Source organism: Syzygium oleosum, unplaced genomic scaffold (genome assembly GCF_021117445.2).
Source record: "Syzygium oleosum isolate NSW1041296 unplaced genomic scaffold, Sole_v2.1 Sole_v2.08, whole genome shotgun sequence".
In the NCBI taxonomy this organism is placed as follows: domain Eukaryota; kingdom Viridiplantae; phylum Streptophyta; class Magnoliopsida; order Myrtales; family Myrtaceae; genus Syzygium; species Syzygium oleosum.
In genome coordinates, this window is record NW_026607492.1 from 3051327 (window position 1) to 3064896 (window position 13570).

The window sequence follows — 13570 nt, forward strand, 5'->3', positions numbered from 1 at the left end:
TGTCTGTACTTTTGTGGCAATATATACAAGTTATAAATTCTTCGAGGAAGAAGGCCATGTGCATGATTTTTGTGGTGGATTATGGGGAACTATGGAGTTTTGACAGAAGTTCACATTCACGGATACTCAAGACAATAGAACAATAAGTTTCTCTTCTGTCCTCTACATGTTTTCTCTGTTACGGAAGCCGAGCGAATGAATAGCAAAATAGACAGAATAAGAAAATAAGTCGGACACTAGATTTACGTTGTTCGGTCGTAGTGACCTAAGTCCACGGGAGAACAGCACGGAATTCTACTATAGATCAAGCGATATAACGGAGTTTAAAGCCACACTCAAGTCACTCAAACACTTTAAGTGTTTCCCAAGCCCTAATTACATCCAATAACTCACTCAATGTTTAGCCTCACAATTACTCACGAAATAATCTCTCAATCTCGCAAAGGAATTATACAAATCTTACAACAAGATTTAATTTCCTACAAACACTTGAACTTTAGGATGTAATTTTCTGAACAAAGACTTCACTGCACGAAGACCCGCACTGCCACAGCCACGGACACCAAACACTCACATTAGCGGCGCTTCGGGCAATCTTCTTGCGACAACAATAGCACACCCTCTGTTCACGGTGTCACTTGCAAAACACATGCAAGCTCAACTCTCCGAAGACAAGTCCTTAAACAATTATATATTGTATAGCACCGCCAAGGAGTCCGACCCTAATTCGTAAACTAGGAAATTACTATATCCAGACAAAGTCATAGTCTTGAGTGCAACGCCATTCAGGAAAGTCAATTTCCGTATTTTTTTCCCCCTTGTTTTGCTTGGAATCCATGCCCAACGTGGATTCCTTTGACACCAAAACAAAGATATGTCCACGGTGGACGTCTACACACACACACATATATAATTAATCTCAGATCGGATTCGTTCGCGAGCTCAAACTCGAGACATATTTTCAACATCCTCCAAACAGTGAACTAATTATCTTGATCCGCACTTTTATGGATGATAATGGATTTCAACTTGTCTACACCCAAATCACCATAAATCAACTTAGCTACAACAATTGATCAACTTAAATCAGGTCTCGAATGCTTGCAAATTGCCAGTTCACATGTATCTAGTAAAGCTCAACAACAGGATGGCTGACGAGGTTAATCCGAATGTGGGACATTGGGACAGAATCTATGGTATTTAAATTAAACGTTTAATCACTCACCCAATAATTCGAGGCTTTAAAACAAAATGATTTGATTAAAATGAAAGTTAACAATAAATTATTTTGATCATGGAGTCCTCTTTCGAACGATCGTTTCTTTTATATTAGATGCATAGTCCCACTACGCCCCTCTATTGAGACCAAACAAAACCACGAGGCCCAACACCTGACGGTGACACGAGGCTTCAATTAGTCGAAATTGAAGACTTCCAAGTCGTCACATGTTAAATTGCTCTGCACAAAGTCATTTCTTTTGGATTGCCCTTACTTATATATTACAGCAAAACTCAGGCCTTCCTCTTCCATATGCTTCATTTGAATCCTGTAAGCAAACCCGTCGGCTTGCATGTTCGCCAGCTGATGACCGCAGCTACATGGATCGTTATTGCCCTTGCTCTATCCCACAACCGCCCTGCCATTGCCGCGGGAACAGAGGCGGATGCTCTTCGTCGCAGTGGGTGGTGGCCTGACTACATTACGAGAAACACTTCCTTGTCACATTGCATGTGGTGGGGTATTTCGTGTGACGATTCTGGAAACGTCGTCGAAATAAACATGCCACCAAGAGGTTGCTACGGCCGCTGGTTCAGAAGTAATTTGATCAGCATGAATTTCTCTCTACTCCCGAATCTCGGCTCTCTTCAGCTGCCTTATAATTACCTCACCGGTATCACTCCCCTTCAAATATGTGCACTCCCAAAGCTTTGGCACCTTGATTTGTCCAACAATTACCTAACCGGTGAGTTACCTCTTTGTCTCCAAAATCTCACCACGTTAGAAGTTATTGACATTCATAACAGTTAAATCGATACTCCTATCCCTCCAGAATTGGGGAATCTAAAGAGTCTAATCCACCTAGATTTCAATTTCAATTTGCTTCCTGGCCCTATCCCTCCGACTCTAACAAAATTGAGGAACTTGACTCATCTCTATTTGCAAGGAAATGCCTTCAATGGATCTATTCCTCCGGAAATAGGGAACTTGACAAACTTGGCATATCTGAGTATGGAAGACAACAGAATCGGTGGATACATCCCTCCAGAATTGGGAAATCTAAAGAGGCTGATCCATCTAGATTTCAGTTTCAATTCGCTTCATGGCCTTATCCCTCCGACTCTAGCGAAATTGAGGAACTTGACTCATCTCTATTTGCAAGGAAATGCCTTCAATGGATCTATTCCTTCGGAAATAGGGAACTTGACAAACTTGGCATATCTGAGTATGGAAGACAACATAATCGGTGGATATATCCCTCTCGAATTGGGAAATCTGAAGAAATTGATCTACCCGAATCTCAATTCCAATTTGCTTCACAGCACGATCCCTCTGACTCTTGGTGTCTAATTTACACCGTCTACAACTCAGCTCTAATCTTTTAGAAGGCTTCATCCCGCTTGAGATAGGGAACTGCATGAACTTGTGTCACGTTGACCTAGAATGCAACTCCTTCGTCAGTCCCATTCCTTCATCTCTAGCGAAATTGAGGAACTTAATGCATCTCTATTTGCGACAAAACTCCTTCAATGGATCTATGCCTCCAGAAATCGGGAACTTGACAAACTTGGCATATATGAGTATGGAAGAGAATCAATATCGTGGATCTATCCTGTCAAAAATAGGTAACTTGAAGAGCTTGATTGATTTGAGGCTGAGCTCAAACTCCTTCACTGGCCTTATTCCATCGGAAATAGGAGATTTGAAGAGTCTCACCAATCTAAATTTGAGCTTTAACAACTTCTTTGGACAAATCCCTCATGAACTTGACAGTTTGGTTGCGTTAAGCTACCTCAATCTTGCGAACAATTCTCTTCACAGTTCAGTTCCCAATTTCAAAAAGCTTTCCAAATTGGATTACATCGACTTATCGTACAATCATCTCATGGGAAATGTTCTACAAAATCTGTTCAATGTTCGTCATATGTCTTTCAAAGGCAATGAAGGTTTGGAATATACTGCCATGGAAACAGAGGCAAATGCTCTTCGTCGTGGTTGGTGGTGGCCTAACCCCCTTACAAGCAACGTTTCATTAGCACATTGCATGTGGCCTGGCATTTCATGCAACCATTCCGGCAGCGTTGTCAAGATAAACATAACACAACGAGGCCAATACGACTACAAGGTCGCATGTGATTTGCGCAGCATAAATTTTTCGCTGCTCTCGAATCTGGCCTTTCTTAGGCTACATGATGATAATTTGGGTAATATCTTTCCCCTTCAAATATGTGCACTCCCAAAGCTCAGGCCCCTCAACTTGTCCCACAATCGGCTAACCAGTGAGTTCCCTCTTTGTCTCCAAAACCTCACCATGTTAGAAGTAATTGACATTCATAGTAATTACCTTTATGGTTCAATCCCTCCCAAATTGGGAAATCTAAATAGTTTTATCTACCTAGATTTGAGTTCCAATACGTTTTGGGGGATGACCCTCCCACTCTTGGTCACATAGATTACATTGAATTGTCGTACAATTATCTCACGGGAAAAATTCCAAATAATTTGGCCCATGTTCCTTATGGAGCTTTCATAGGCAATGAAGGTTTGGAAAATATTGATGGTTCTAGAAGAATGTTTAGGGTTGTACTTATGACAATACTTATACCACTGACGGCTATACCATTCATTTTCTATTTTGTTTTGCGCCCTTCGATCATATTTCGGCGTAGAAAGAAGAGCATGCAATTAGAGACAATGGAAAAAAATGGAGATTTCTTGTCAATATGGAATTATGATGGGGGAATTGCATATGAAGACATAATCAATGCAATAGAAGACTTTGATATCAAATATTGCATTGGAACTGGTGGATACGGTAGTGTCTATAGAGCGCGATTGCCCAGTGGGAAAATCAAGGCACTAAAGAAACTTCACCGTCTTGAAGCAACCAAGCTTTCGACAAGAGCTTCCGAAATGAAGTGAAGCACATGACAGAAGTATGACATAGAAGCATAATTAAGCTCTATGGATTTTGCTTACACGAGCGATGCATGTTCTTGATTTATGAGTACATGGAAAGGGGAAGTCTATTCAGTGTTTTGAGAGATGACTATGAAGCGGTGGAACTAGATTGGCCTAAAAGACTCAAGATTGTTTGGGATATAGCACATGCCTTGTCTTACCTACACCATGATTGCGCTCGGCCAATCATTCATCGAGACATAACTAGCAACAACATTTTGCTGGACAACAAAATGCAGGCTTTCCTATTAGATTTCGGCACGGCAAGATTCATGGAACCTAATTTCTCATCTAATCTCACTGTAAATATTGCAGGCACTGATGGATATAGCGCTAGGTGAGCAACAATAGTCCATATTTTTGCGGAATGTTATTACTAAAGGCACATAACTTGATCAATATTCTTAACACCCCCCCCCCCCCCCCCTCCCCATTTGATAATAACATGTTGACGCTTCATCATGCTTACATATTTATCATTTGACAACGCACTAACTATGATTGAGAACTTAGTTTCGAGCCTCATCTAATTTATGACCTTTTTTTATTTTTTAAGAGCTCGCTTACACTTTGGTCGTCAATGAGAAATGCGACGTATACAGCTTCGGGGTGGTAGCAATAGAAACAATAATGGGTGCGCATCCCGTTGGAGAAAGATACGATTTTATCTTTAATCTTGATTTGAATTGATTCAATCAAGGATACTCGGAAATAAAGTAGAAGAGTGTAATCGTTGTAATCTTGTTTATTCTTTCCTTTTTTGTATGATAAATGCATATATGTACAAAGTAAAGGTAAACGAAAAAAAACAAAAAAGATGAAAAAATTGCCCCAAAATACGTCTTCATCGTCCTCGTTTCTCAACACATCCAAGTGAGACAATCTTAATGTTGTCCACACTCTTCAAAGAAGACATTATGCTACATCAAATATTGGATCCGCGCTTGCCAATCCCGAGAGAGAATTCTGTTGCCAGAAGTATCGTTCTAGTAATATCTTTGGCACTTGCTTGCTTAAGTAGCGATCCAAAGTCACGACCCACAATGAAACAAGTTTCGGAAGTTTTTCTAGGTCCAAAACTAGCGTTGGCCAAGCCCTTCCATTCAATTTCACTTGGGCAGCTCCAAGGAAATAATCGAGAAGTATGGGTGGAAGGCGGATCAACAGAATATTCGTCAAGCCTACAAGAAGAGCAAGGACCGTGAAGTACTTGTCCCAAAACAAGCAAATAAGTTCCACCAAGTGAAGAGTCGGTTGATATAATGGTGCTGTAAATTGGTGAATGTGGTTGAGGACATGAAGTATGCGGCTTATGCAATTTTAAGTTATGCCAAACACCTTTTAATACTAGCTAGACTAAAATCTTCCTAGGGAGCAGTCACTAAGGAGTGAAGCATTTATAGGACAGACGCTTATTTTTCTGTCTTTTTAGTAAGATCGGAATGTGTGCTGAGTGATAATGTGATGTTGCCACCATGAATGTTTGGCTTGTTAAGGACATGCACTATGTCTTTGCAGGATCGTTTCTCTTAAGTTGAAGACGGAAAATTTCGAAATTGACGTTTCCTTCACATTGGCTAAAAGATCAGACATCACATAAACAACAAAAGACCAAGACTTCTCTTGAGCGTGTATACGACTCATGCACATGAAAGTGAAACTCGATGACCTTAGAGGCTTTGGAATTGTGTACTCGACCAAGACCTTGACTTCTTGAGCGTGTCTTACTTCCATACATAATCCGGTTTAAATTCTAATTAAATCACCATTAAGTAACCGTGAAATTTCCGACAAAGGGGCTACCGGCCACTCCACAATAATGATGTTGCAGATATTCAGCTTCTCTTATTAACGGCAATTTATAGCTTTCCATTGTAACAGAAACATATAATCGTATTGTAAATACATTCCTAGAAACTAATTTATGTCTACATAAATATGTCATTGCAAAGTATTCTAGTACTGTTCTTAATGAGTGACCTCACCTAGGCCCAATCTGGCAAGGCGTCCCTCGCCCAAGGCCGGTGAGGGCTAGGCGAGGAGAGGACCGATGATAGTCAGTGGAGGGAAAAAGGGAAAAAAATGATTTAGAAAATTACCAAAATTATCAAAATTGTCCATGTCAGCGTCGACCGTACCACGTAGGCATTGACTAAACCACAACGTTAGCAATTTCTGGTCAAAATTGCTGGAAGAATTAAATTGGCAAATCATTAAAAGGTTTAGGATTAAATTGACAAATTATCCAAAACTCTCTACTTCAAGGAGATCTTCTAAATTTGCACAATTAAAAAGTTTAGGATTGAATTGGCCGCTGTATAATATGTTTAGAAGTTTTGGGCAATTTTCGCTACTTTTTACTAATCTTGCTTCCAACTAGGATTCTTCCATTTCTTAAGTGCTCGCCCCATTCAATACCATTGGTTATGATGAGGTTTAATGTTAAAAATCAGCAATATCGCAATAATTGTCGGTTACATGGGAAATATCCCTACGTATATAACAAGGAGCAAGAGCAATTTTCAGCTATTGCCAAATCCAGGTATATTATACATTAGTAAATAATAAATATCAAGAATTTCGTATCTTTTGTCTAAAAGCGGTCAATTTAGATGAAACGGGATACATTAGTAAGTCACGACCACCGACAATGAAACAAGTTTCTGAAGCTTTGTTGGCTCAAAGGATACCAATAATCCAACCCTTCCATGCAATCTCATTGGCGCAGATCCGACAAAATATGATTGGCGCATCAATGTTTTCATGGCCTACTTAACAATTAAATCGACTAAGTACATTCTTGATACAGATAAAGAAATTGGTATCTTGGATAAATTTCATAGTTCAAGGTATTTCTGATAGAAACGCCTCTCCTGTCCGAAAGACCTCAAGTGTAATTAATTAATAACAGATTGGTATGGCTCAAAATGACCATTTACGCAAGAGTATTAGGGCACGCCTGTACCAGAAAAAAACCAGTCACACATCTGCTTTGTTAAATCTTTTCTGATTTTCCCATTAAAAACTTCATTATTGTCATCGTTTTTCTTTATTCAGTAATTGATGCAAGTTTTCCCATTGTATTCATTGGTTTAGTGCTAATCTGTTCATTTTGGTTGACTGAAAGGGCATATTTTTCTTCTAGTACTGTACTTACTAGTAAGATTAACTGAACCAAACGTATCACGTGGTGCTCGAAGAAATAAAACTAGAGAAGACTTATATGGGTGGGGTGGCAAATTTGTAAATAGGTTTTGGGGCCGCCAAAATTGAACTTGCGCAAAGTATTTGGGAAGCTGTTTCCGACTTAAAGTCATCTTGTTCTCTGTTCAACAGATAGTCTTTTATATTGCAGTTCCCAACGATTTCTCAGAAGTCATTTGTGCAATTAAACGAAATATTCATAATGGGGTTATCAATGGATTAGTGGATGATTAGAAGGAATAGCAAAAGTTCAATTCCTGAACAACAAAGTGTACTCCAAGCAATAACAATCAATTCCAGAAACATAAAAGAATTTTTTGTTTTAATAACTGGGAGTTAACCTTTGAGTGAGACTGAAGAATTTTATAAGGTCCACCCGAAAAAAATTAGATCATGTTGATCGGAAATTGTGTCTCTTGTTGAACTTTGGATGTTTTATAATGTATTTATTTTTAAAGAATCTCCCTCATTTATAATACTCATTTCCTATTTAGGTCTTACACCTCGCTTCATATTTCGATGTATAATGAAGAACATGCGCAATCAGAGACAACTAAGAAAAATAGAGATTTCTTGTTGATAAGGAATTTTGATGGGAGAATTGCGTATGAAGATATAATCAATGCAACGGAAGACTTTGACATCAGATAGTGCATCGGGAGCGGCTGTTACGCCGGTAGTGTCTACAGAGCGCACGATTGCGAAATGGAAATATCGTGGCATTGAAGAAACTTCATCATCTTAAAGCAAAGGATCCTTCTTTTGATAAGAAGTTGCGAAACGAAGTGAAACGCTTGACGAAAGTAGGACATGAAAGCATAATTAAGCTCCATGGTTTCTACTTACACAACGGATGCTTGTTGTTGGTTTATGAGTACATGATGAAAAGGGGGAGTCTAAGTGGTGCATTGAGAAACGATGCTGAAGCGACAAAACTCAATTGGTCCAGTAGAGTCACTGTAGTTTGGATAAAGCAAAAAGACTGCTTTGGTATTAAATTGAAATTACAAGCATCTTTCCTTTCTAAGTTGAAGGCAGGCCAGTCAAAAAGGCCAGTCAAAAAAAAAAAGAAAAATGCTGGAAAATTGTTCCATGACCTCCCCTTACAATGGGTTAGAAATATGTAGGGCCAAACATCACCAATAAAAGTGTCATAAAGACCATGACTTCCCATGAACCATTGAACACGCACTGATCCAAAAGTCAACACACATGAAACCCCAAAAGACCTTGACTTCTTGATGGATGTGTGCAAGTTTCGTCCATACATGCATGCTGGTTTAAATAAATTTTTTTTTGCCGATATGCTGGTTTAACTTCTAATCGAATCATAAAACTGCCAAATTTAGATATTGCGGTGAATAGAATATTCTGTTTGTCGGAACATTTGCGCTAGAACTCTAAAAAATTTATCACTCAAATTACATCGGCAATTTTCCTTACTTGGAAATCCATTGTGCATTAATTTAATATTAAATCATCCATCGTGGTTCACTGGAAAGTAATGTCACGCGGGAATTTCCGACAAAAAAATCATTGATGTAACTTTAAGTGATATGCTTTTAAAAATTATGAATCGCTTAAAAAGTTATCACATCAAAGTGAGCACCGTACAAAAATCATAGCTTTGTTAGTGTTCCTATCCTTTCCAGTTTTATCGAGTAATCGATGGTCAGAAGCCATGAAATTCAAGCGATTTACTCAAGATTTTATCTATAGCCAATGCTGACTTTATTTTGTATGGTGTCCCACTAAATTTGAAATTTAACTTTTGTCAAGCTAGTTAGAGCAGCTCGTGGGATATAAGAGCTAATTTTGTTTACATTGAGCAATCAAACAAGTTATTATCTCATGGGATATGAGGGTAATTGACTTGCTATTACAACCGCGAAAACCTTGACATGTAGTCCAAAATAAGTTGTTAGCTTTTTTTTTGACAATACAAAGTATCCGGACCGTTCGACTCAAACAAATGTCACTAACACACACAATTCACCTGTTCACATTTTACATGTATCTAGTAAAGCTCCATTCACAGGGTGGCTTATGAGATTATTCTGAATATAAAATGTTATGAGGAAATCTATCCTATCTAAATTAGGTGTTTAATCACTTAGCCAATAATTTGAGGTTTTAAAACAAATTGATTAAGATGAAAGTAATGGCCAAATTAGTTTGATCACGGAGTACTCTTTCTCAATTAGATGTGAAGTCCATTAGGACCCTCTATGGAGACCAGACTAAAGTAACGTGTGTTACACGACAAGATTCAAACACAGAAAAGTGTGACACGTGAGACCAAGGTAAAAAATCATGCTTGTGCGTACGGTTCACGCAAGTGTGAAGGCCTAATTTAAAAAAAAAAACGCCAATTTTACCTGGGATAACAATTCTTGTCCGAACTTTTTTTGTCTCATAAAAAATCACAAAATTTCATTTAAATTCCAAATCTGGCTCTAACAATTTGAAAATTTCACATCCGGAGACTAGATTTGGGATTCGAGTAAAAGTTTGTGTTTTTTATTGAGACAAAAAAAGTTCGCATTACAATTGCCACTCAAGGTAAAATTTGTGGTTTTTTTTTTTAAATTAGCCCCAAGTGTGAATTGGATTTACACTAAAACCACGGGGGCCCAACGCCTGACGGTGACACGTGGCTTCAATTAGTCGAAATTAAAGACTTCCAAGTCGTTATGTTGAATTGCCCTTTATATATTACAGCAAAACTCAGGCCTTGCGCATCCCAAGCAAAAAGAAGAGATCCTCTCTCTCACTCTCTCTCTCTCTCTCTCTCAAAAGCATTAAGATATTCCATATGATTCATTTGAATCCTGCAAGCAAACCCGCCGTCGGCTTGCATGTTCGCCAGCTGATGACCGCAGCTACATGGATCCTTCTTGCGCTGGCTCTCTCCCACAACTTCCCTGCCCTTGCTACGGAAACAGAGGCGGATGCTCTCCGTCGCAGTGGGTGGTGGGGGCTTGACTCCATTACGAGCAACACTTCCATGCCGCATTGCACGTGGCCTGGCATTTCGTGCGACGATTCTGGAAGCGTCGTCGAAATAAACGTGCCACCAAGAGGTTGCTCCGGCTGCCCGTCCAGAAGAAATTTGAGCAGCATGAATTTCTCTCTGCTCCCGAATCTCAGCTCTCTTCGGCTGCCTGATTATAACCTTGCCGGTATCATCCCCCTTCAAATATGTGCACTCCCAAAACTCAGGCACCTCTACTTGTCCGACAATTACCTAACCGGTGAGTTACCTCTTTGTCTCCAAAACCTCACCACGTTAGAAGTTATTGCCATTCATAATAATCAAATCGATAGTCCTATCCCTCCAGAATTGGAAAATCTAAAGAGTCTGATCCACCTAGATTTCAGTTTCAATTCGCTTCATGGCCCTATCCCTCCGACTCTAACAAAATTGAGGAACTTGACTCATCTCTATTTGCAAGGAAATGCCCTCAATGGATCTATTCCCCCGGAAATAGGGAACTTGACAAACTTGGCATATTTGAGTATGGAAGACAACATAATCGGTGGACATATCCCTCCAGAATTGGGAAATCTAAAGAGTCTGATCTACCTAGATTTCAGTTTCAATTCGCTTCATGGCCCTATCCCTCCAACGCTAGCGAAATTGAGGAACTTGACTCATCTCTATTTGCAAGGAAATGCCCTCAATGGATCTATTCCTCCGGAAATAGGGAACTTGACAGACTTGGCATATCTGAGTATGGAAGAGAATACATTCAGTGTATGTATACCTTCAGAAATAGGATTCTTAAGGTGTCTCTCTCATCTAGATTTGAGCTTTAACAGCTTCTCAGGAAAAATCCCCCAAGAACTTGGGAGTTTGGTCATGTTAGCCTATATCAATCTTCAAAACAATTCTCTTCACGGTTCAATTCCCAATTTCAAAAAGCTTTCCAAATTGTATCACATCGACTTATCGTACAATCATCTCACAGGAAATATTCCACAATATCTGTTCAATGTTTGGTATGCATCTTTCGAAGGCAATGAAGGTTTGGAATATACTGCCATGGAAGCAGAGGCAAATGCTCTTCGTCGGAGTGGGTGGTGGCCTTACACAAGCAACGTTTCCTTAGCACATTGCACGTGGCCTGGCATTTCATGTGACCACTCCGGAAGTGTTGTCAAGATAAACATAACACAACAAGGCCAACACAACTACGAGGCCGCATCTCTAGTACGTGCACTCCCAAAGCTCAGGCACCTCAACTTGTCCCACAGTCAGCTAACCGGTGAGTTCCCTCTTTGTCTCCAATACCTCACCATGTTAGAAGTAATTGACATTCATAGTAATTCCATTTATGGTTCAATCCCTCCCAAATTGGGAAATCTAAATAGTCTTATCTACTTGGATCTGAGTTCCAATACGTTTTGGGGGACGATCCCTCCGACTCTTGGTCCCATAGATTACATTGACTTGTCGTACAATTGTCTCACGGGAAAAATTCCAAATAATCTGGCCCATCTTCCTTATGGAGCTTTCATAGGCAATGAAGGTTTGGAAAAGATTGATGGTTCCAGAAGAATGTTTAGGGTTGTACTTATGACAATACTTATACCACTGACGGCTATACCATTCATTTTCTATTTTGTTTTGCACCTTTCGATCATATTTCGGCGTAGAAAGAAGAGTGTGCAATCAGAGACAGTGGAAAAAAATGGAGATTTCTTGTCAATATGGAATTATGATGGGAGAATTGCATATGAAGACATAATCAATGCAACTGAAGACTTTGATATCAAATATTGCATTGGAACTGGTGGATACGGTAGTGTCTATAGAGCGCGATTGCCCAACGGGAAAATCGTGGCACTAAAGAAACTTCACCGTCTTGAAGCAGAGGACCCATCTTTCGACAAGAGCTTCCGAAATGAAGTGAAGCACTTGACAGAAGTACGACATAGAAGCATAATTAAGCTCTATGGATTTTGCTTACATGAGCGATGCATGTTCTTGGTTTATGAGTACATGGAAAGGGGAAGTCTATTCTGTGTTTTGAGAGATGACTATGAAGCGGTGGAACTTGATTGGTCAAAAAGACTCAAGATTGTCTGGGATATAGCACATGCCTTGTCTTACCTACACCATGATTGTGCTCGGCCAATCATTCATCGAGACATATCTAGCAACAACATTTTGCTTGACAACAAAATGCAGGCTTTCCTATCAGATTTCGGCATGGCAAGACTCATGGAACCTAATTTCTCATCTAATCTCACTGCAAATATTGTAGGCACTCATGGATATATAGCACCAGGTGAGTAACAATAGTCCATATTTTTGCGGAATGATATTACTAGAGGCACATAGCTTGATCATGCTTACATATTTATCATTTGACAATGCACTAGCTAAGATTGAGAACTTAGTTTCGAGCCTCATCTAATTTAAGACCTTTTTATTTTTTTATTTTTTAAGAGCTCGCTTACACTTTGGTCGTCAATGAGAAATGCGACGTATACAGCTTCGGGGTGGTAGCAATAGAAACAATAATGGGTGAGCATCCAAGTGAGATCATCTTAATGTTGTCCACACTCTTCAGAGAAGACATTATGCTACATCAAATATTGGACCCGCGCTTGCCAATCCCAAGAGAGAATTCTGTTGCAAGAAGTATCGTTCTAGTAATATCTTTGGCACTTGCTTGCTTAAGTAGCGATCCAAAGTCACGACCCACAATGAAACAAGTTTCGGAAGTTTTTCTAGCTCCAAAACTAGAGTTGGCCGAGCCCTTCCATTCAATTTCACTGGGGCAGCTCCGAGGAAATAATCGAGCAGTATGGGTGGTAGGCGGATCAACAGAAAATTCATCAAGCCTACAAGAAGAGCAAGGACCGTGAAGTACTTCCCCCAAAACAAGCAAATAAGTTCCACCAAGTGAAGAGTCGGTTGATATAATGGTGCTGTAAATTGGTGAATGTGGTTGAGGACTTGAAGTATGCTGCTTATGCAATTTTAATTATGCCAAACACTTTTTTATACTAGGTAGGCTAAAATCTTCCTAGGTAGCAGTTACTAAGGAGTGAAGCATTTTTAGGACAGACGTTTATTTTTCTGTCTTTTTAGTAAGATCGGAATGTGTGATGAGTGATAATGTGATGTTGTCACCATGAATGTTTGGCTTGTTAAGGACATTCACTACGTATATG

General features: G+C 39.5%; 2 protein-coding genes and 1 pseudogene across 2 annotated transcripts; all 3 read left to right on the forward strand.

Moving 5' to 3' along the window:
* Positions 1-1585: 1585 nt before the first annotated feature.
* On the forward strand, positions 1586-2569 carry LOC130138783 (probable leucine-rich repeat receptor-like protein kinase At1g35710). The gene is made up of 2 exons (XM_056313895.1): positions 1586-1964; positions 2052-2569. The coding sequence occupies exons 1-2, from the start codon at positions 1586-1588 to the stop codon at positions 2567-2569; spliced, it is 897 nt and encodes a 298-aa protein (XP_056169870.1).
* A 1239-nt stretch (positions 2570-3808) lies between these two features.
* Positions 3809-4570, forward strand: LOC130138756 (MDIS1-interacting receptor like kinase 2-like; annotated as a pseudogene).
* Positions 4571-11572: 7002 nt separating this feature from the next.
* On the forward strand, positions 11573-13261 carry LOC115667336 (MDIS1-interacting receptor like kinase 2-like). Its single transcript, XM_030588929.2, has 2 exons — positions 11573-12678; positions 12840-13261. The coding sequence occupies exons 1-2, from the start codon at positions 11685-11687 to the stop codon at positions 13259-13261; spliced, it is 1416 nt and encodes a 471-aa protein (XP_030444789.2). The 5' UTR covers positions 11573-11684.
* The last annotated feature ends 309 nt before the right edge of the window (positions 13262-13570 follow it).

Bases quoted from the DNA above. Each gene is read 5' to 3' on its own strand.
- LOC130138783 (XM_056313895.1), top strand. From the start codon at position 1,586: ATGACCGCAGCTACATGGATCGTTATTGCCCTTGCTCTATCCCACAAC. The intron at 1,965-2,051 runs GTGAGTTACCTC...CTATCCCTCCAG, and splicing joins GTCCAACAATTACCTAACCG to AATTGGGGAATCTAAAGAGT.
- LOC115667336 (XM_030588929.2), top strand. From the start codon at position 11,685: ATGTTAGAAGTAATTGACATTCATAGTAATTCCATTTATGGTTCAATC. The intron at 12,679-12,839 runs GTGAGTAACAAT...TTATTTTTTAAG, and splicing joins TCATGGATATATAGCACCAG to AGCTCGCTTACACTTTGGTC.